Raw genomic sequence first — 23,468 nt, 5'->3', positions numbered from 1 at the left:
AAAACATTTAAAAATTTAAAATAAATAAATAAAAAACTAAAAAAAAAATTAGCTCCTATGGCTGCCAGTTTACGACTGAGTGCCATTCTATGAGCATTCCTCATAGGAGCTGAACAGAAGAACATGTTCAGGCCAGTTGTGAAATGCCAGATTCAAAATGGTCCTTAATGTAACTCTTAGAATTTCTTGAGTATGATTTTTATTATATTAATGCAAAAAATGCTGTATGCCTACATTTTGGAAATTTTAATGGATACCTTTGAGAAAATACGACTTACAAACAACCACTCATTTATTTACACCAACGTACTCTGTGAGTTCATATTCATAGAAGCTTCTGTCATATATAAAGGAGAGCTAGCTATTTGTTACCTCTTTTCTTTGTATCTCGATTCATCATCGTGCCCCAAGCTTTTTTAGAAAAAAAAATTAAAGTTCAAATCTGCAATTGGGGTTAAATGCATAACAATCACACATCAGTCTAAGAGAAATTTTCAAGAGCCATTATCAAATTATTTGTTAACTTATTTATTTTTTAAGATTTTAAGTCAAGCAATCTCTACACCAACATGGGGCTCGAACTCACAACCCTGAGATCAAAAGCCACATGCTCCACTGACTGAGTCAGCCACGTGCCCCTGTTTATTAACTTATTATTAATAATTCATTAACTTATCCAAGACGCACACTTTGTAAAAAGTCAGACACAAGGAATTTTACAAAAATGTTCTAAAGATTCTTAAGTTTTTTCCACTTATTTTTTTTAAGTTTACTTACTTGAGACAGAGACAGCATGAGTAAAGACATGTAGAGACAGAGGATCACAAGCAGGCTCTGTGCTCACAGCTCAGAGAACAGAGCCTGCTGTGGGGCTTGAACTCATATCGCATGATCATGACCTGAGCTGAAGCCAAGAGTTGGACACTTAACTGACTGAGCCACCCAGGGACCCCTCCCCTTATTTCAAAATACCCATTTACTGTAGATAATTTAGAAGATCCAATTAAGGAAGAAAGAAATAAAATCACTTACAATTGATTTGTTTACAAATATGGGATCTTTAGACAGTCTACTGTCCTCAGAAATTCTATTTGGCTGACACACTGTGCACGGATTGCCTAGCACAGTTTCAGTCTGAAGTGTCACTTTATTTTAGTGATTTTAGGGTCTCAGTGAAACAAAAATGGAGACTTCCATCGCAAGGCTCAAGGAAACAAGAGAGCAGGGTCCAGGGAGGAGAGGCAGAGTTACAATCATGATCTTTCTCTAGGTTCCTGGCCTCAGGACCCACGCTTGTGTTCACCCCGGTACGACTCGCACATATCTGAAATCCACGGGGAGCTGAGCCAGCTTCTTTACTTCACACAGTGCTGCCACCCTACTCTACACAGGAAAGCTTCCACCCGCTTCCTGAATCGCTTCCTACATTCTGTGTCCAGCCCTGGCGTCACTGCCTTGGGGCTTTCCAGCTCTTTCCTCCTGAGTTCCCTTACGGGAAGAAGTGAACAAGAGCCAGGTCCCAGGGTTATCGGTGGAGGGCTCTCCTGACCCTGGCCCAGACCTCCACGGCAAGAGTGTGCTAAGCTGTGTCAAAGGCAGACAAGGCAGGAGAAGTGGCAACGGTGAACGAGTACTTACTTGGGGTTCAGAGGCTAAATTCATCTTGTACGGATGACGTTTCCCTTCCTCTGTCACCAGGGGAGACCAGATTTTTTGTTCAGACCTGCAACAGATTGACAAAGTTGTTTCATTCGTGCTAAATCACATATACTAAAAACAGGATGGGAAAATGCCCTCTGTTGCCTGACTTCTGCGCCCTTAACCAGCACTCTGCCTGCCACCTGCCTTCCCCTCTGTTTGCCAGGAGGGTAATCTTCCTAAAGCACCGATCTGAAGACGTCTTGTCTGCCGGCTTCCCTTGGGGCACAGACCTCTTCCAGCCTCATCTTCCACCACTACACTGTGTCACTGACCCCCAGCCACATCGGCCTCCTCTACAATCTTGAGCAGCCTCATGCTGCCCTACCTCTGCTGGACAGAAAGAGCTTCTCCAGAACACTTCCCCTCCCAGTGTTCTTGAGCCAGACCGGGGAACCGACTTACTATGTGTGATGGCTGGCTGGCCCAAATAAAAGTGATGCTTCCCTTCTTGAGTGTGCAAAGGATTTCTTTGTACTGATCACCTCAGTCTAGTCTCAGCTTTCGTTAGTGTAAAATGAAATAGAATATTTATGCTTATCCTGTATTGCCAGAGTGCCAAGCACAGGGCCAGATCCAAGGCACACTGTTGAATTTGTTGGTAAATGAATAATAATAATAAAAGAATGAATAAATGACTTGGAAAGGATTTGGACTAAGGTAGAAATAGAGAGGAGAATGAGGAACAAATGTGCTTTTGAGGGTATAGAAAAAAGTGGTGCGGGGTGCCTGGCTGGTGCAGTCGGTAGAGCATGTGACTCTTTTTTTTTTTAATGTTTTATTTATTTCTGAGAGAGGGAGAGAGACAGCATGAGCAGGGAAGGGTCAGAGAGAGAGGGAGACACAGAATCAGAAATAGGCTCCAGGCTCTGAGCTGTCAGCACAGAGCCCGACATGGGGCTCGAACCCACAAACCATGAGATCATGACCTGAGCCGAAGTCGGACGCTTAACCAACTGAGCCACCCAGGTGTCCCAAGCATGTGACTCTTGATCTCAGGTTCTTGAGTTCAAACCCCATATTGGGCACAGAGCTTGCTTTAAAAAAAAAAAAAAAAAAAAAAGAAAGTGCATTTTCTATAGGCGCGAGACTCTAACATATACAAAATATTCTGACCTCCTGCCCCACACCTGGTCCTCCCCACCAGTCCTATGGCACAAGGTCAAAAAAGGTATAAACCTATTTCAGGTAAAACTGAGCAAAGGGTCCACAATGAAGAGCAGTAGAAGCCAAGGTTAATGGCATTAAAGAACAGGTAAACAGAAGATCAGAATGAGGAATGTGAATTTGATGTGTCAGGAAGGAGGGAGCCAGTAAAGATTCAACCAAATCTCTCCTGATGTCCTGCCCTTGCGGCAACCCTCCCCCAAGACTAATCAGAAGCAGAATGGGAATTGTACCCCAGTGACAACTCCCAGCATGCTCTGCTCCATTCTCATAGCTCACTTTGGCTTACACGCAGCACTTTGTCTAACATGTCGATGTCTTTCTCTGCCACCATAACCTCCGGGGGCGGTACCCCCTGCTTCACGTGGTATGATGCAAGCAGCATCCTCAGTAGATGCTCAGTGGTTTCCAAGAAGAAATTTTCATTTTGTCACACCTGACAATACCTAACTGATTTTACTTCCTCGAAGTTTTGGTTAGTTGTGTTGGAGCAAGTGAAAATGCAGAGCTCCTGGAGAAAGATGCCCACAGTATGAGAAGCACTGGGAAAATGTCAAAGAAAAAAGAAAAACCTGAGAAATTCCAATCCCGCAGAGCTGCCGCAGTGCACAGGGCACAGAGCTGGGGCTGGAGGGGATCTGGGACAGGTGGACCCACCCACAAGCAGCCTCCAGGCGATGAATGAGCACTTCCATGCCTTACCTGGTGACTGTGAGAGTCATGTTGTCTGCACAGCCCTTGATTTTGTTCTGAGCTTCCAAGTGGGTCATATTGCTGGTGTTTTCCCCATCGATGGCTGTGATTACATCTCCGATGCACAGGTTAGCCATCGCGGCCTTGCTTCCAGGAGTGACCTGGGAAAAAAGGGAAAAGCAGGTTAGTTACTATTTGTCTCCAAGAAAACCACTGAGTAAGTTACTACTGGCGTAAGCATTCACTGATCAGAGCATTTGAAAGGGGAAAAGGTCTGAAATAATAACTTTCAATAATAATAATCCTTTATATTCACCCAATACACATGCTTTACAAAGAATCCTTTTCAATATACCATGTCATTTGTCAGTCCCTACTTTAGAGACCAGGACCCTGAGGCTTAGAGAGATCTGTGATTTACCTGGGATCACCCAACTAGTTTATCACTATATTACTAATCATTTGAACTAGTGTATTTACAGAGCCAGAACCCAAACCCAGTGTTCTTCCCACTCAATCTTGTTGTTTCCTTAAAATACGTTACTAAGTATATTAAACACACACACACACACACACACACACACACACACAGAGGGGCGCCTTGGTGGCTCAGTTGGTTAAGCATCTGACTTTTGCTTTCAGTTCAGGTCATGATCTCACGGTTGATGAGTTCGAGCCCCACATCAGGCTCTGTGCTGACAGTGCAGAGCCCGTTACGGATCCTCTGTCCCCTCTCTCTCTCTTTCAAAAATAAACAAACTTCTAAACACACACACAGATTATGCATACCAACATCCTATTTCTATAAAAATCTAAATATATGATTTATGCACAGAAAAAATTGGAACATTTCACACAAAATTATTCACAGTTATACATTTCCGTGATGTTTTTGGTTTTTACAATGATCTTTAATTACTCTTGTAACTAAAAAAGCAATAAAGAATATTTTAAAATATGGTGGTGTGGCTTACATGGTCTGTTTCCTCCTACTGAGAAGTTGATTACAATTAAGATCATCCCCTATAGCTTTTCTGCAGGCTGATGCTTCTTTTTTTCCTCAAGATTTTATTTTACTTATTTCTTAAATGTTTCTTTATTTTGAGAGAGAGAGACCACAATCAAGTGGGGGAGGAGCAGAGAGAGAGGGAGATAGAGAATCTCAAGCAGGCTCCACACTGTCAGCACAGAGCCCAAGGCACGGCTTAATCCCATGAACTGTGAGATCATGACCTGAGCCCAAATCAGAAGTCAGATGCTTAACCAACCAAGGCACCCAGGCACCCTTCAAGATTTTAAGTCATCTCGGGGCACCTGGGTGGCTCAGTCAGCTAAGCGTCTGACTTCGGCTCAGGTCATGATCTCAAGGTTAGTGGATTTGAGCCCCGCATGGGGTTCTGTACTGACACCTCAGAGCCTGGAGCCTGTTTCGGATTCTGTGTCTCCCTCTCTCTCTCTGCCCCTCCCCTACCCAGATCTGTCTCTGTCTCAAAAATAAATTAAAAAAATTTTTTTTTAATTAAAAATAAGACCTTAAGTAATCTCTACACCCAATGTGGGGCTCAAAATCACAACCCCAAGATCAAGAGTCTCATGCTCTTCTGACTGAGCAACTGGGTGCCCCAAGCCGATGCTTCTGACCTAGGAGTTCCAAACTTCTGAGCCACCCATGCTTGAGGAAAGCCAGTCAATTTCTGCAGTGGGCTGTCGAATCCATCTGTCTACTGAGCAATACATGTGGACTGAATAAATATCCTGCTTCACATACAGACAGATGAACAGCTATTTTTCAAGTGAATTACAGATGCTATTGTGACGAATGAAGTACAAACTCATTCTGAAGTAGTACTAACCACAGAGTAATTGTTTGCTACTAGGTATTTTCTAAACCAAGGTATACTACAAATACTACTGTCTTCCCAGGGTTGGTCTATGACTTGTGATATTAAAGGATCTTCCTTGATGGGATTCCAAACCTCCCCCCACCCCCGGAGCAGGTTGGTGGCAACACACCCACACCTCCAGTGCTGACAGGGTCCTGCCTCCCCTTGGAGCCTCTGTGGAAGATCCTGTGAACACCTGGGTGTCTCCACAAAGCTGCACCATGGTCAAGAGGACCTTCAGGCACCAAACCAGAACACACGGTTTGTGCAGAAGACCTCCATATCTGATGCAGTTTTAGGCAGCCATGGTTTTTTTTTTTTTAATTGTTTTTAACGTTCATTTATTTTTGAGAGAGAGAAACAGAGCATGAGTGAGGGAGGGTCAGAGAGAGAGGGAGACACAGAATCTGAAACAGGCTCCAGGCTCTGAGCTAGTGTCAGCACAGAGCCTGACATGAGGCTCGAACCCATGAACTGCGAGATCATGACTTGAGCCAAAGTTGGACACTTAACTGACTGAGCCGCGCAGGTGCCCCAACCTTCTAATCAGCCTTCACCCATCTGAAAACACCAACCCTTCTGAGAAGGCTGGTGCAATGCTGTTGTCATGGTCCATCCCCCCATCAGCTCCCTGGCCCCAGGGAGTAAGGGGTGGATGACTTGATCCTCGGGGTTCCTTCCAGCTCAGACATGTATGACTTTATCAGGCAAAACTCTTCTGGAATGTAGCAGGATGTGGAAGCCAGTGCAAGGATCTTGACCTCCTAACCTTCCTTTCTGGCTTTCCCATCATCTGTTTACCAGAGATCTGGCTTTTATAAAGCAAGAGACCCTGGGCCACCTAGCTGGCTCAACTGGTGAAGCGTGCAACTTTTGATCTCAGGGTTGTGAGTTCAAGCCCCACGTTGGCTATAGAGCTTACTTTAAAAAAATAAAAAAGCCCTAGGCATTACTCTGTTTGGGACTGGCAATAATTCTGCTGGCAAATTCAATCTCCAGAAAGAGCAGCCTGATGGAACCCACCTATCATGAAATTGAATAGTGTGAAATTTATTAATGTGAAATTTAATAGCATTAAAGTATCCCCTCAGGATAAAATCCAGAATCACTAACAAGGTCTGTGAAGATCACACTTCCTTCCTCACCTTCATCATACAACACCCCTAAGTTCTGCTACACAGCCTTGCTTAGTTCTTTCCAACCACAGGGCCTTAGCACCTGTAACCTCTGCCCTGATTAACTCAGTCTCTTCCTTCAGTTCACACTTAAATGGCCCACTCTCAGAGTGGCCTTCCCTAACCTATAATCTAAGGTAGATCCCTGCTTTCCTTTTAACATACTGTTCTTCTTCCTCATGACACTTGTCACTTTGAATCTGTAAATCTATTTTGTGGGTTTATTTATTTAATGCCTGAGGACCTAATAAACAGTAAGGTGTGTGAGGACAGGATTTTGTCTGCCTTTTGTGCTGTGTTATCCCCAGTGCCTGGTACTTAGTAGGTGCTCAATAAATATTTGCCCAATGAATGACTAAATTTAAATATCTAGTGTTATTAAATATATAACATGTTGCTTTAGAACTGGCTATTCTAAATTTTTTTGTTAATATTTTTTATTTATTTCTGAGAGAAAGAAAGAGACAGTGTGAGCAGGGGTTGGTCAGAGAGAGAGGGAGACACAGAATCTGAAACAGGCTCCAGGCTCTGAGCTAGCTGTCAGCACAGAGCCCGACACGGGGCTCAAACCCACGAACCGTGAGATCATGACCTGAGCCGAAGTCGAATGCTCAAGTGACTGAGCCACCCAGGTGCCCCTAGAACTGGCCTTTCTAAATAACCCCTTCAGAAATGGCTATTTCAAAAGGAATCAAATAATCTGTTCCCTCAATAGCGCTATCCTGGAACATGACCACCCACAAAACTACAATGATGAGATGGGGGTGGGGTGGGGTGGGAAGGGAAAGACTTGAGAAAATGAAAATAGAAGTTTCTTTTCTACTTTAATATGCTCAGCTGCTAAGAACTCTGGAATTTCCAGCACTGGTTCAAACGGTCTTGTGGGTGGGGCATTTCTGTTAAGTACATCCCAACAGGTCCTGGACAGGCTAGAACCAGTCTTAAGAGTCTCAAGCCTGAGTAACTGATCCCTGGCCATTCCATTTCCTGGTCTGATTTTTTTTTTTTAAGCCAAAATGATGAAAAGCCAAAGGAAATCTCAGAAAGTTACAAGACAATGTCATCAACAGGGACTTGGATGGGATCACAGAGAAACAGATCGCTTTTACTTTAAAAAAATGCAAAGCCCTTTCACATTCAGTCTAGTATTTGAGGACCTCACCACCACCATATAAGACAATTTCACAGAAGGGCAACTGGGTGGCTCAGTCGGTTAAATATTCAGCTTCGGCTCAGGTCATGATCTCATGGTTCGTGAGTTCAAGCTCAGAGCCTGGAGCCTGCTTCAAATTCTGTGTCTCCCTCTCTCTCTCTGCCCCACCCCTGCTTGTTCTCTGTCTCTGTCAAAAAATAAACGTTAAAAAAAAAAAAAGACAATTTCACAGATAAGGACATTGAGATTCAGAGAAACCATGCATGATTCAAGTTCTCACAGCTAAAGGCTTGAGCCTGAACTTGAAACCACATCCCCTCATTCCAAAGTGCATTCCCTTTCTGTTTACCACCATGCCACGGGAGATGCTTTCAACCTAACTGCCAGAGCCAGAAAGAAACCCAGGTTTAAGAAGATGCCTCTGCCTTGGCCTCCTGCACAAGGAACTTGTGTCACAAACTCCTGCTGCTGCCTGGGTGTGTCTCCACCCCAGGACAATCATCTCTACTGCTCTGTACTGGGCTGGGCCCAGTGACCCCACCCTAGTAAAATACCCAAATCAGAACACAGCACTGGAAAGGGCTTCAGGGAGAAGACCCGTGTCTACAACAGTGGTTAGTCTCCATCCTGAATGATGGGCTCCAATCCTCATGACACTCTTTATCATAATCATAACAACAGCCGACAGTGAAGATGTGCTTATGTGCCAAGCACAGTTTAAGTACCTGGAGAGAGTTAACTTACCAGTGCTCATGCAGTGTTAGCAGGTAGCTAACTGGTATGACCTGCATCGTTACGGTTGAGGAAATGAAAGAATGGGGGTTAAAGCTGTTTGCATGAGGCTACGCAGCTGGTGGGCTCCAGAGTCTATCCACTTAACCCCATATCCCACACTGTCTATTCTAATTTCCTCCTGACCATTAAATTCCATTAGAACCAGCTCATAGTGGAGTCAGCTTGAATGTCTAAAAAAGCAAACCTGTACGCTTCTCCAAAGAAACAAGACACATTAGTTCAATGGACATTCTCAAAAACCCTCTTCCAGCTTTCTTCCCCAGAGACCATTCCACACAATTCTTGCTTCATTGAGAACAAATGAGCTTAGGCACAATTTCCATTAATGAACAACCTGCCATTCTCTGCAGAAATCACTTATGTCTCTCTCATCCTCCAGCCCCTAAGGCAGACATGTGGCTCAGAGACCAACCCATATAACGACCCTATACAGCAAGTTCCTAATGCATCTTTAAAGCCTTGCTGCCAAACTCTCGAGCTCATAAGGTTTTTGAGGAGTTTAATTTCACTTCTAAATGGTGCAGAATAGGACCATTTATGGACCAATATGATGTAGCTCTCCCACTTTTTTCCATTTACATCTAAATAACTAAATACAGCTGTTACACAGAACTGAATGTTTTGCATACTCGCTGGCCATAAGTGAAAAGATACCCTTGCTCCTCTGTGATAATGGCATGTTTCTATTTTATCCCTCCTCTGTTTCTGTCTTCTCTTTCTCGTTCATGCATCCATCAGCCATTCCTTAAGTACATTCTGAATCAGAGTGCAGCTTGTTGATTAAGATGTGGCTTTCCAGGGGCGCCTGGGTGGCTCAGTCAGTTAAGCTTCGGACTTCAGTTCAGGTCTTGATCTCATAGTTTGTGAGTTCAAGCCCTGCATTGGGCTATCCGCTGTCAGCACAGAGCCTGCTTTGGATCCTTGGTCTCTCTCTCTGCCCCTTCCCTGCTTGTATGTGCATGCACTCGCTCTCTCTCTCTCTCTCTCAAAAATAAATAAACTTAAAAAAAAAACGATGTGGCTTCTGAAGTCAGATGGTCAGGGTTCAAGTTCTTTGTCTGCCACTTGTAAGCTAAGTGTCCTTAGGCAGGATATTTCACTCCTTCTCATCTAGGAAACGGGTAATAACAGTCCTGACATCAGAAGGCTGTTACAAGGATTACATGAAATCATTCAGGCTGAGCACACTATCAAGTTCCAGAAATATGAATTACTGTCTACAGATTCTGGGAACACAAGGCACTGGGATACAGACATGAAAAAGATGGTGTCTACCATCAAGGCCATCACGATCTCCTGAGGGAGACGGGCATATACAACAGCTAGTGAGCGCTGTGCTAGGCGTAAGCCAGAGGCAATGGGAGCCTAAAGATGGAATCAGGGAAGACTCCCAAGAGGAGGTATTGCTTAAAAGTGTGTAAAGGCACTACAGGAGGCAGGAAAAAGCGTGCCAAGTGACAAGAACAGTAATGTGGACTGGTAAAGGGAGAGAAAGGGGATGAGGCTGGAGATGTAAATACAGATCAGGCTGTAGGAACCCTGTTATTTTCTAAAAAGATTGTGCTTTGACAGACAATGGAAAAACTGCCAACATTTATGTATTGGTGGGGCGCCTGGGTGGCTTAGTCGGTTAAGCGTCCGACTTTCGCTTGGGTCATGATCTCACGGTTCGTGGGTTCGGGCCCCGCGTCGGGCTCTGTGCTGACTGCCAGCTCAGATCCTGGAGCCTGTTTCAGTCTGTGACTCCCTCCCTCTCTGACCCTCCCCTGCTCACGCTGTCTCTCTCTCTCTCTCTCTCCTAGAAATAAATAAATAAAAAAAAACATTAAAAAAAATATTTATGTATTGGTAAATTTCACACAAAACTCAACATTCTCAGCTTCTTGAAGGAAATCTGGCAATTCTGGACCCACACGATCAGCACTGAGAAGCCTCTGACGTCTTAGATCAGGCATATGCTCTCCATCTAGCACAGCCCCCACCACCCTCTATTGCCCCTGACACAGAAACATTGTACCAGTTGCCATTTATCATCAGAAATCTCGCAGCTCAATGTAGTGTGCAATTACAGAAACTACCAACCACTCTTGCAGCTAATAATTTTCTTATTACCTCACCCTCAAGTCAAAACTCACTTATGTTGCTTTCTGACCCCTTCATGCAACTGTGTCTGTGATCACTGGCTTAGTTTTAAAGTTATGGAAAGCAAACTTAAATGTAAAATGTTGTATGACTAGAATTATGAGACACCCTAGTTTGCTCAGGACACTAGCCTATTTTCCTAGCTTATTATCAAAATCACTCCACTTCACTTTTACCAGTGTTCCAGTCTGGATGATAAACTGAATTATTACCCTTCTGACAGACAGGATTTTAACCAAATATTCATATCAAACAGTTTAAACGGTTCTTATGCAGAGCTTTTTTTTCCCTAAGGAAAAAAATTATCTCTATTCCAAAGGCTCTTTTACCTGTGGACAGAAATGTAGGGCAATTTCTTGAATGTTCACTGAATATTGCTAACCTTGATCCTTGTAACTGGCATCTATTTACGCCTCAGGTCAGAAACAGAGCCAGGTCCCCGATAACTCAGGAAAACTCTGATATTTGCAAGGATGAGGCAACTGCTTCCTGACAGGCTAGTCATCAGATCTCCTGGGGAATCTACAGATTTTGTAAAGCTTCCCAGAAAATGCTCATGCTCACCAGGTTTGGAAACACGGGTCTGACTACCCCTTCCCCTGAAGCTCTCTCCGTGAATGAAGTTACAAGGTAAGCAAAAAATACTTAGACCCTAAAATCTTCCTCCACAAAAAACCTCAAGGGCTTACACTCCTATTAAGATACATAGAAAGGGGGCGCCTGGGTGGCTTAGTCGGTTAAGCGTCCGACTTTCGCTTAGGTCATGATCTTGCGGTTCGTGGGTTCGAGCCCCGCATCGGGCTCTGTGCTGACTGCCAGCTCAGAGCCTGGAGCCTGTTTCAGTCTGTGACTCCCTCTCTCTCTGACCTTCCCCTGCTCATGCTGTCTTTCTCTCTGTCTCCTAGAAATAAATAAAACATTTAAAAAAAAAAAAAGATATATAGAAGGCCCTTGAAAGAAACATCCATGAGAATAGTATTTCTCTAACTCTTACTGAAGCAGAGATATATAAATATAAACATAAATAAATATATATACGCACCACACACATACATACAGGGGCACCTGGCTGGCTCAGTCGGTATAGTGTCTGAGTCTTGATCTTGGGGTTTTGAGTTTGAGCCCCATGTTGGACGTAGAGATTATTTAAAAATAAAACCTTTAAATAGGACGCCTGGGTGGCTCAGTCAGTTAAGTGTCTGACTTCAGGTCATAATCTCACAGTCCATGGGTTCCAGCCTTGCGCCGGGCTCTATACTGATAGCACAGAGCCTGGAGCCTGCTTTAGATACTGTGTCTCCCTCTCTCTCTGCCCCTCCCCCACTCACTCTGTCTCTCAGAAATGAATGTTAAAAAAAAAAAACTTTTAAATAAAATCTTTATATATACATCTTCTATCATGTTGGTCAACATCCTTGAAGGTGATATGCAAACTGCATATTGTAGAAGTAATTTCATTCCAGATGCTAAATCACTCAACATGGTTGCTATTTTGCCTTGGCCAGAACCCTTACAGCTCAGCGTTGTATGCAATTATAGAAACCACCTAATTTAAAGGTCTCACACATCTCTTTCCTCTTCTATGGCCCAATTTTATTTTAAATCATATAATGTGTTCTTATGTTGAAATATTGTAAATATGCATTGTAAATCACCTTAAATTCTTCTCACAAGTAAGTGAAACAGCATAAATAATGATATAATTCAGCATCACATAACAGAAGACTGGAATAAGGAAATTTGGAATTCAAGTTCAGTCTCAGTGCCACATAGTGTTAGGGTCAACCTCCATTGATTTAATGGCTGTATCAGAGTAGGGTATAGATTTTAAAAATTCTGAGTTGGGCAACAAAACAGAACCTAACCCTGTAGTATGCAGGGTTTTTATTTATGTTTTTAATGTTTATTTATTTTTGATAGAGAGAGAGAGGATATGCACGAGCAGGGGAGGGGCAGAGAGAAAGGGGGACAGAGGATCTGAAGTGGGCTCTGTGCTGACAGCAGAAGCCCGATTTAAACTCACAACCTGTGAGATCATGACTTGAGTCAAAGTTGGACGCTGAACCGACAGGCGCACCTGCAGTATGCCATTTAGATGTGGAATTTGAACTCTCTTGAGTCATACTTTTAACTCAATTTGTTTGTGGGCCCAGGTATGGCCCAGACTTTGAAGCTACCTTATAGCCACAGAAACTCTATGAGCTTACACAGGTTCGCCTGAAAATCCCCCAAGAAAGTTTCAAAATGGTCTTGGTTACTCTGTATCCATTTTCTCAACAAAATGAGACAACAGAGTACCGTTCAGGTGCTTGTAGATGAGTTGTGCCTTAATCCAGCTTCAGTTCGTGGTCAGTGTGAAGGAAGCAGTTACACTGAGGAAGGGCAATTCAAAGAGACTGCTCTCCTAGTCTGAAAGACCAAACACTATTTCTTAGGTAGGGATAAAATTAAAAAGGAGTTAAAAAAAAATAGAATACCCTAATTTATCAAGAAATCACCAAATCTCACAAACAAGGCCTTATGAACCCCATGTGTTTCTAAATTGCTCCACTAATTATCACCCATTATCCAAAGCCCAACTATCAACTAACCACATGACCTTGGGCAAGGTGCTCTCTATACCTCAGCCTCTTCATTTATCAAATGAAATTTATAATAGCATCAACCTCATTAGTTTGTTGGGAGGATTAAATGACATTATAGGTGTCAAAAGTTTAGAACAACATCTGGCCTATTATAAGCACTCAATGCACCAATCACCCCTGGTATTTTTCTAATAGTACCACTGTGTCCTGATGCCTTCTAGGTGTTTGCCATGATGCTGGCCCCTTTCTATATACATCACCTGAATCCTCACCACAGCCTTTGAAGACAAGTACTATTATTCCCCACTTACAAGTGAAGGCACTGAAGTTTCAGGGGCTGTCCCTGCCCAAGGACACAGAGCTAGTAAGTGGACAAGACAGAGTTTGAACCCAGAGCAGACTGATTCTGAGACTACATTTCCCCATGACATCAAGATGTCTTTAACTCTCGATTTGCTGCAGTAAAAATAAGGCAGAAGGTACAAAGCAATGATGTCTATGTGACATGCAAATTACTATGATATGGGGCTTTGATATTAAAAATGTTACAGGAACAGAGAAAAGTCTGAAAAGTCTTGCAGCAAACTGTTAACAGAGTTTACCTCTGGGAAGCAGGACTGGGGAAGGGTGTGGGGAGGGCACTTAGCCTTATGCATTCCACATCGTTATGTTATTTGATTTTTTTGTAACAAGCATGAAGCTTTTTATGGAAACTTTTAATTGAAGTGTAACACACAGATAGAAGGGTGCACAAATCGTTAACACTCAGCTGGACAGAGTCTCACACCAGGAGGACATCCATGAACCTGGCACTCGAGAAAGAAACAGAACTGAACTCCCAAAGGCCCGTCCTGCTGCCTTCCCATCACTAACCTCTGACCCTGACTTCCAACACCATGGATTAATTCTGTTTGATTGATTTTATGTAACTGAAATCACATAGTATTTTCCCTTTTAAGTCTGTCTCATTCATGTCTTTGTGCAAAGCTGCAATTCCTGCAATTGCTGGTGGTGTTTTATGTCCTGTAACTCTACCACTAGTTGTTTATCCATCCTATTGTTGTTATATTGGAATTATTCAAGTTTGGGGCTACTGTGAATAGTGAGTGCTGCTTTGAAAACTCTTGACATGTCTTGCTGCCCACTGGACACATTCCTATGGAGTATTTAAGTAGCAGAATTGTTGGCCATAGGGTATGGGTATGGGTTCAGCTTTAGAAGCAGGAGTAGGTTTTACAATTTGTTTAAAATTGGACATAAAACCTTGTGGCCCCATCTGAATGTAATGTCTCTGTATGCATTTCAGACATCTTTATCTGCCATAGGTCACACTTGCGTCCTTATGGTCTCAGGTGGTAATATGAGTAGTCATACCTATAAACATGGGGCTCTTAGTCCTGGGTCAAGAACCTGGGCTCCTTCAAGACCACACTGTTCTTCAGGAAATCATTTCAAAGGTTTATGCCATTTATCAAGAAGGCAGTGTACCACGTACGTGAAAGCACAATCCAGGCCTCAATTACAGAGGAACATTCCAGTTCACCCACGATGAGGCTAACAACATCAACAATCACACAGGGTGCTATGTGCCATACAGAAATCACCTTGTTCTCCCTTAGACTTTCATGGGTATATTTCATTTTGGCCTTGGCTTGGCTACCACTTTCCAGTGACTGAGCCACGTGGATCTGTTTATCCCTACTCATCTCCATTCAACACAAAAACTGCCCCCAAATCCTCCCCTACCCACCCGGGCAGGCTTCTCTCTAATCCTTCAAATCCTCTGTGCTTCTGTTCTCCACTTCCACATGGTCATGGAATTGCACAGCTGGACTGTCAATTCTCACAGGTAGGGCCATGGCTTTTGGCTTCTCAGGGGATTAGGGAGGGGAAGTGCTGGTCTCTGGGATGCTCTGAGCTCCAGGAGCACCTGGGCTAAGGCCACAAAACAGCTAAGGTCACCACGGCCAACTCTCATGGGTATAACAGGCTCTGCGATAAGGAGCCCAAGAGGGTCCTTCCCACCCTTACATTATACCTGCACTACCATTAGCACTTCTTGGAGCTGTACTATGTGCAAAGATTACCACCAGTGAAATAGTGACAGCTAGGGATCTTCAAGAGGCAGAACACAGTGGTTAAAGCTGGCCTGGGATCCAGTCTACCTCGCACATCCCAGCTTTGCAATTTACTGCCAGAACATCCTGCGTCTCTGTCATGGGCTGTGGGGAACACAGAAGATAATGCCAGGGCACACCTAGCACAGAGCAGGCATTCAAGAAATGCTAGCTGCTCTTAAAATGGTTATTATAAGATAGAGACTAAGGCCATGGCCTTCAAAGCCAGACCAATCTTGTGACTAACATGAGAGTCATCTGAACACAGATATTCGTGGATGAATAACACAACACAAATTCACCTGAAAGCACTTCTGAATTCATAATACATTTTATTAATCAACTCATAGTCGAAGGTACAACCAATACCACATTGCCTAATGCTGAGATAGTTTTTAACAGCAAAAAAGTAGGCTCTCATATTCAAAGGGTAAAAACCAGCGGGGTTGCTTGTTTGCTACTTTATCTTTATAGAGAACTGAACCACAGAGAAAGTGAGCAATGTGCCCCGGGTCACCCAGTGTGGTGCTCATGACTGAAGAGGAGCTCAGCCAGAGTCCTCACCCTGGACACCTTAACAGGTGCCACAAAGACATTCTGGCAGCTTCCCCAGGCTTTCCTCTGAGGCATACTGGAAGTCAAATCATCCTCTAAAAATTAATTTTCTGACTTAGCCACTTTTGCTCATTTTTAACCAATTTCTACCCTCTCCTTTACAAGGAAGCAGTTCAGTCAATGTAAAATTATGTAAATTCAAACAAATTACCTAACCTATGGGCACCAGAGCTTCCCTTTGTAAAAAGCAACAAATACCAGCTTTCCTCTCTGTGGAGCAATGGGGTGGCGTAGAGAATGAGCACGGCCCGTCCCTGCTCCCTGAACAAGAGCAACTGCTTGGTGCTTTTCCCAGTCCTGATGAGCCAGGGGAGTGTGACCTCAGCCATTAGGTGACAATCTCCTCTTGGTCATTTGCGCTACAATCCTTGAAAGCCATTCTCCTCCCCCCTCCTCCCAGACAAACCTGGGCATGCAGGAGGTTGGGTAAGAGCAGAATATTGGATCAGAGGTCCCAACACTGCTTGGTGAATTTCCCGCCAGTAGGCTCAAGCATTCACTTCAGTGCTATTCCATGGGCACCTCAGTCAGAGCATGTGACTGACACCTGACCTCAGGGTTGTCAATTTGAGTCCCACCCAGGGTGTAGAGATTACTTTAAAAAAATTCATTGGAAGCACTTAAGTGCTTTTCCCTTTGACCCTCTTCCTCTGCTGTCCTTGGATCAACCATAGTCAGCTGGAGCAGCTAGTATTTCCCAGGTGAGGGAGTGCAGGGCAAGGGCTATTAATAAATAGTGAGCCTTTATGGACATTTCTTGCCTTTCACAATTTGACAGGCCCTACTCTTTTAACCCTTAGGACATGATGTAATCCACTTGAGTCTGAAAATAACACTCTTAAAAATCAGAAAAGACACTCTGGCTACCAACTATCCATTATTAAGCTTCCTTTAGGACACCTGAGCAAAGGGTACAGCATTCCCCATAATACCACACTGCTCTTAGCAAAGGCTTACTCAAGAGGTAAATAACAGCCCCTCCCACCAAGAGCACCCCCTTATCTCTGGCCCCACCCCTTCCTGTCTTTTGTCAGTTGCTGGGACAGAAAAACAGTCAACATAAATTGGACAGCAATTTCAGTCTGGGTGTGGATTTCTGAGGGCTTTCCTTGAAAGCAACTAGAGGAAATAAGATATTGATATGGGGGAAGAAAAAAACTCAAGGAGACAGACAACTGTAGATTTGCAGCAGGAAGTGACAGAGGAAAAAAATCTCAGAGGACAGAGGCAAATGTGTGGCTAGACCATCATGGAACCCAAGGTAGGGGGCTTGAGGGAGAAACTGGGAAAAGGAAGAAAGCTGGTTATTGCCCATTTAAAGTTGAAAACCTAGGCTGAAATTTTAAGTTTATCACAGTAATACAAATAAACAATGAGGAGTAAAGTGTGTGTGTGTGTGTGTGTGCGCGCGCGCGCACACACACACACACACAATGTGTTCTGTATGATTCTGCTCAGAAACAGGCAAACTTAAGCTGTGGTGTTCAGGACGCATATTTAGGTGGTAAAACTAAAGAAAAAACAAGCAGGTGATTACCATAAGTCAGGATTTACGTCTGGTGCACTTCTGGGGTGCAGGCAGTGTTCATTTTTTTTAAGAAAAAGAACTCCTTTCAAGCATGCAAGATTACAGTTATATTCAGAACCTTTAGTAGTTTCACAAAAGACTGGAGCCAATACGAGAATAATTCACGCCAGAGAAAGCAAACATAGTTATTCAAATGAAAGGTACTCCTCTCCTGGCCTAATTTTATGGTTTGCTTTGGTGTGGAGACTCAAAATCTACATGTATAAAACCATACTAGCAAAGTGTGTCTGCCCCAAATGATAAATGTAGCGCACCTGCCAGCCAGAAGGCATGGGTCTCTTTGTCACTACTTACACCTCCCCACTCCTGTTCCCTGAGCATTCTCACGCTCTTCAATGGGCAGCCAGCAGTTGGAGTTATCCTCATCGCAGGGACAAAAAAGTAAGATGGCTCACCAGAGCCGTACCAGCAGGTACAACTCAAGTAAGAAGCAGAAACCAGACCACCATCAGATCTCAGACGACCACCTCAGGGCCCCTTCAGGACGACTTTCCTATCCCCAGGAGGTGAGGAGACACACCTTTTTTTTTTTCCATGTAGAAATAATGACATGAAGAAACAAGTGAATAACGGAGAGTATGAGAATATCCCCTACTCTGAGTCACTGTCACTTGTCAATTAAAGCCACTGCTAAGGGCATTATAAAGATTAGCTTTCCTCAGACACCTTGAAAGTAGAGCTGTGTCCTCTCATAGCTAGGACCCGAGGGCTTTGCACAGTATGAGCTCACTAAACATGTGCTCAGAAATAAATGAATAAATATATGAAGGTACAAACCAATGAATTTGGTGTCGTGGTTTCCACGCCGTGTAGTCATTCCTGCACAGTGCCACTTGCACTTCTTAAAAGCAGTTAAAATGACAGGTAGTAACTGCCCTTTTAATAGATTAGCAATATATCCTCCACTTCTTAAAAAAGGGTTTCATGTCATACATAAATTCAGAAGTAGAAAGGGCTGACAGGTTAATTATAGACACAAAGAGCAAGGACAAATGGACTATGAGGTAAGTGAGTCTAAATGTGCCTTCCCTGGACAAGCATTTATTAATAAGCCTGCAAACATTTACTGGGTACGGCCAGGTTCAGCTCTGTGCCAGGCTTGGGGGCAGGGGTCTGGATTAGGAAAAGGCAGTTTCTATACTTGAGGAATTTGGCTGGTGGCTGGGAAGACAGCATGTACCTGTAAGAATAATAAAAGAAGTCCCCTCAGGATAGCAGGTAGAACCAAGAACTAAGAACTCAGGCACCTGCCCCTTTAGGGGATGAGATGGTCAGAGAAAACCTCACTGGGCTAGACCCATCTGGAAGGAAATATGGCCAGGACTGCGATCGGCAGAGAATCCAAGAAGAGGCCCCCAATTCTTTGCCTCCTGCACCCCCCACCATATTCCTACAGCTGCTGGAGGCAGGGATTTAAGTAAAAACCAACAAACAAAATAAAACAAAACACCCATAGGGACGTTCCCCTTCCCTCTCCATCCTCCCGCGAAGAACAAAGGGATGTTAAGACGGCTGGGGAGGCAAGTTTAGGGTCAGCTTAGCAAGCAGATGGCCCCCAAAATGGAATACCAAACCTCTAGGCAGGGTGTGGACACCAGAGAATGCTTTTTGTTCCCTTTTTTATTAGTCGGAAAATACTTATTGTCTGCCTTTTAGACGCAGGCAGTGAATAGGGCAACTCGCACTGGGACATGACAGTTACTCCAGACTCGACGACCGAAGCCTGGGCCTCCAAACCCGGAGTCTGAGTCTCCCAGGGGGATCTGCTTTATTCCAGGGTAATGGGCCTGGTGGTCTCCCCAAAAAAGGACGCCCCTCTAAGAAGCTTTCAAGCAGAATCCCCCCTCCACGCAAAGTGGAAACTCCTGCCCGCCAGTATCCCTGGGGAAAAGTGGCTGTTCGGTTGGTAATCTGGGAACGCCAGGCTGAAATAAGGGATGGCCATCTGCTGCAGGAGGAGGGGAGTCTCCAACAGCGTTTATCTGGGCCTGCTTGTTTCCAAAACCCGGCCTTTTCCCCAAAAGGTAAGAGGGAGGTGAGACCTGGCCACGGAGTAAGTGCAAAAGAGTGGAAAACTAGTTGTTTCCGAAATTCATCACACCTGCCCCGGGTAAACTTCCCACCGACTCCACCTCACTTCGAGGTCGTTCCGGCTGCTGCCTCCAATCTACTTTCGGCCACTCGGGCGACTTGTGACGAACTGGGAAGGGATACTGGGGTACCTGCGAGCGGGCGGTATCTGCGGGGACTCTCATGCCCCCGCGCGTGGACAAGGCGCGTCCACACGCCGGGCCGCGCCTCGGTGGCGAAAGAACGAAANCCTCCAGGCCCCAGGTCCCCTCCCGGCCCGCCGCTCCCCAGCTGGGGTGCTCCCGGCTCCGTGCGCGTCCCTACCGCTCTTACCCGGGAAATGGTCAGGGGTTGCTCGAAGTCCTTGCCCCCCACGAGGCGGAAGCCCCATGGTCCCGGGCCCTGGAGGACTATCTGCTGGGTGGTCATGGCGCGGCGACCCGCAGGGACAGACGGGGCAGGACGCGGTGCGCTGGGCTCCCTGCAGCTGTCGGAGAAGGAGCGCGCGGCGCGGGTCCCGGGAGCCTACGGCGGGCGTGAGGAGGGAGAGTGCGGANGCCAGGGTCTCCGCAGCCCCTCCCCAGCACCCTCTCCAGCCCGGCCCCCTCCGCCGCGCTGGCCGCCGCGGCTCCCAGCCCCGCCGCGGGTGCTAGGTGCGAGCGGAGCAGGTTCCGACACACCCCGCCGGAGACAAAGCCGGGCTCGGCGCTTTCGAAAACGAGTTTGAAAGTGCTGTGCTAACTCAGCCCCCAGAGGTCCACTGCATTTTCACATTTGCCTCTCGTGAATGAAAATGATGTTTAAAAGGTGCTTTCGAATGATCTCATTTGATGCGATGGAGCAGTCAGAGCATTTAACTCCATTTTACAGATGAAGTAACTGAGCCGGTCTGGAGTTAGAAGACTCTCCCGAGGCCACACAGCTGGTCAGTGATGTAACTGGAACCCCCGCCTGGGCTTCCCGTGCTGCAGAACCTCACCCTGGAACTTGTCTAATGCGCGATGTTGGGACTGGACTTAACAACTTTCCTAGAAACCTTTCCTCTAGACCGGAGTCCGCTGTAGGTTCTGACCTTCATTTCAGACGTCAAGTCTGGGGTGGGCCAAGGGCTAAGTACACGGAAAGAGCCCTGAGTTGAGGACAAAAATCCGAGTTCCCAGCCTGCTACCTGTCTTGTAACTGGGCTCCCTGCCTCCCTGGCCCTTGAGCGCATTCTCCACCGCAGACCAGACCAGGTCCCCCCGCCCCCGCCCCCGCCGCTGTCCGCTGGGTCTCCACTCCGAGTAAAGCTGAAGTCCAAATGCTTATCAGGCCACCCACAGAATAGCCCAACTCCCTCTCTGACCTCATATCCTCCTGCGGTGCCCCTCCCCCCACCCCCGCCCTCGCACGGCCCTGCTCCTCCCTCAGGGCCTCGCAGCAGGGCCTCCGTCTGGAATTCTCTTCTCCCAGCCATCCATGGCTGTCTCTTTGTTCAGATGTCGTCATACCAGTGAGGCTATTGCTGAGCACTCAATTTAAAACCTCTCCATGGGGTTCCTGGGTGGCTCAGTCAGTTAAGTCTCCGACTTTAGCTCAGGTCATGATCCTGGAGTCAGTGAGTTCCAGCCATGCATCAGGCTCTGTGCTGACAGCTCAGAGCCTGGAGCCTGCTTGGATTCTGGGTCTCCCTCTCTCTCCCCTCACTGTGTCTCTGTCTCTCGGAAATGAATAAGCTTTAAAACATAAAAAATTAAGACCCTATCTCTAGACTGCCTTCCCTTCTTACCTGCCTACCTTACCTTCTTCTTCCCTTCTTCCCTGCCTTCTTACCTTTCCGACTTTATTTTTTTCCATTGTGTTTATCACCATCTGACATACTTAATATTTTACTTATTGTTTGCCTCATCCCCACCCCTAAGCATTAGTTCCGGGAGGGTAGCAGTATTTAACTGTTTTTGATCACTGCTGTATCCCAGTGCCTAGAATAGTGCCTGGAACGTAGAATTTAATGAATGCGATACACTGGCCACCCTTATGACCACCTCCCCTCTCTGGGGCCCAGGTTCTTCACAGATTTCTTGGCACTCGTTCATACTGGCACTTGGGCCCCAGCACAGTGCTTGGCACACATCACATTTTCTGTGCAGTTGTTAAAACCACAGCTCTGTCTCTTTGTGATCCTGGCATACTTACCAAGGAGCCCTGTGCACAGATTTACATATAAACAGATCACCTTATTTATCCAATTGTGTCATCACAGCACAAATATACCTCTCAGATTGGTTTGCTTGTTTTTAGAAATCAAAGTGGGTCTATGTTATCTATACAGCCCTCTCACCCTCCTGCCTCCTGTCTTTCTTGAATCTGAGAAAAAGGAATGGAGGTTTACAAATAATTGTAAAAAGCAGCCACCTGCTTCATCAAAACCAAACATACACCCTCTTCGATTAGATTCTGTGGATTGGAAAACATGTTAGTGTTTCAAGTCCCTACAGAATTTGGGGGAATCCCTAAATTCTGAGTCTACCTTTAGATATGCAGTAGTTTTGATTTTGTGTTCTAGGAGGAGAAAAAAGGTTGAAAAGCCACAGCCTCTCTGTTCCCCAAGAACGGGGAGCTGCTCTCCTCTTCCCCAGATGTCCTACTGGCACAAACCTGATACATCGTAGGTGCCAGTAAGTGCTTATTATATACAATATTCTTTACAAACACAGGGCGCCAGTACTGCTGAGGGTGTCCAGTCCACAGGCTGCTTCACTGAGCTGTTAAATGTTCTTGGTTGCCGTCTGGGTTTCCACAGCAAGGGCTATAAAACAGTCAACCCTTTGACCCAGTCATCATCCCCTTTCTGGGCGCTGATTCCAAGGACATAATTTCAAAGAAGAAAAAAGCTATATGTACAAAGATATTTATAGCTGCATTATTTATAATGACGAAAAACTGGAATCAAGCAGTAACAGAGAAGTGGCTAAATATGGTATGGCCATGAAGGGATAATATGCAGCACAAATGTGAGAACAGTGAAGAGTACCAAGAGGCAGGGAACATGCTTTCAAAATAGATAAAAGAGAGTTTACAAAATTATTTGTAAAACCAACAGTATTATTTATAAACAAAATGATTTGTTAATTTGATGTTAAAAAGTCAAAACGATGTCTACCTGCTGTCAAAAATTAGGAGAGGGGCGCCTGGGTGTCTGAGTGGGCTGAGCGTCCGCCTCTTGGTTTCGGCTCAGGTCATGATCTCGCTGTTCCTGGGATCAAGCCCCATGTCAGGCTCTGTGTGCTGATAGTGTGAAGCCTGCTTGGGATTCTCTCTCTCTCTCTCTCTCTCTCTCTCTCTCTCTCTGTGCCCCTCCACTTCTCTCTCTCTCTGTCTATAATAAATAAGCATTTAAAAAAAATATTCTCTGTCTCTCTTCCTCTGCCTCTCCTCCATGTGCACGCTCTGTCTCTCTCTCAGAACAAAACAAGGTCCTTAGATGGAGAATAAATGCTAGTCTTTTGGGTGGAGGGTAGGGACTTCATCTATCTTTTTGATCTCTCTTCCTGTCCCCTGGAAGCCAGCTCTGAGCTGGGCACACAACTTGTACTCAGAAAATACCCAGTGACAGCTCTGACCCCAAAACGCAAACAACCTCGCCTTATCTTAAACACAGTTACTTATTCATCTATACTCTCCAGTCCCCTCAGACCCTAGACTCAAGCAGAGTACTAAGTGAATGCCCTTAAGCAACCTCTCTGAAGTTCAGTTGCCTTGTTGCTATTATTATAATGCATTCCATAAAAGTTTATTGACCTAAACC

At 45.1% G+C, this 23,468-nt stretch overlaps 1 protein-coding gene across 1 annotated transcript in view; it reads right to left on the bottom strand.

Moving 5' to 3' along the window:
* Positions 1 to 20,218, bottom strand: part of PDLIM1 (PDZ and LIM domain 1) — a 48,480-nt gene extending 28,262 nt beyond the window's left edge. Inside the window, exons 1-3 of the mRNA XM_077779601.1 lie at positions 20,015 to 20,218; positions 3,568 to 3,719; positions 1,639 to 1,723 (exon numbers count right to left, since the gene is read on the bottom strand). Of these exons, the coding sequence (XP_077635727.1) occupies positions 1,639 to 1,723; positions 3,568 to 3,719; positions 20,015 to 20,110 (333 nt within the window). The 5' untranslated portion in view covers positions 20,111 to 20,218. The remainder of the gene's footprint in view (positions 1 to 1,638; positions 1,724 to 3,567; positions 3,720 to 20,014) is intronic.
* Positions 20,219 to 23,468: the final 3,250 nt, after the last annotated feature.

The sequence above is a fragment of the Crocuta crocuta genome, unplaced genomic scaffold, assembly GCF_008692635.1.
Source record: "Crocuta crocuta isolate KB4526 unplaced genomic scaffold, BGI_CrCroc_1.0 scaffold170, whole genome shotgun sequence".
In the NCBI taxonomy this organism is placed as follows: Eukaryota; Metazoa; Chordata; class Mammalia; order Carnivora; family Hyaenidae; genus Crocuta; species Crocuta crocuta.
Note: the sequence above shows the minus strand (reverse complement) of the source record. Positions and strands in the feature narration are given on the sequence as shown.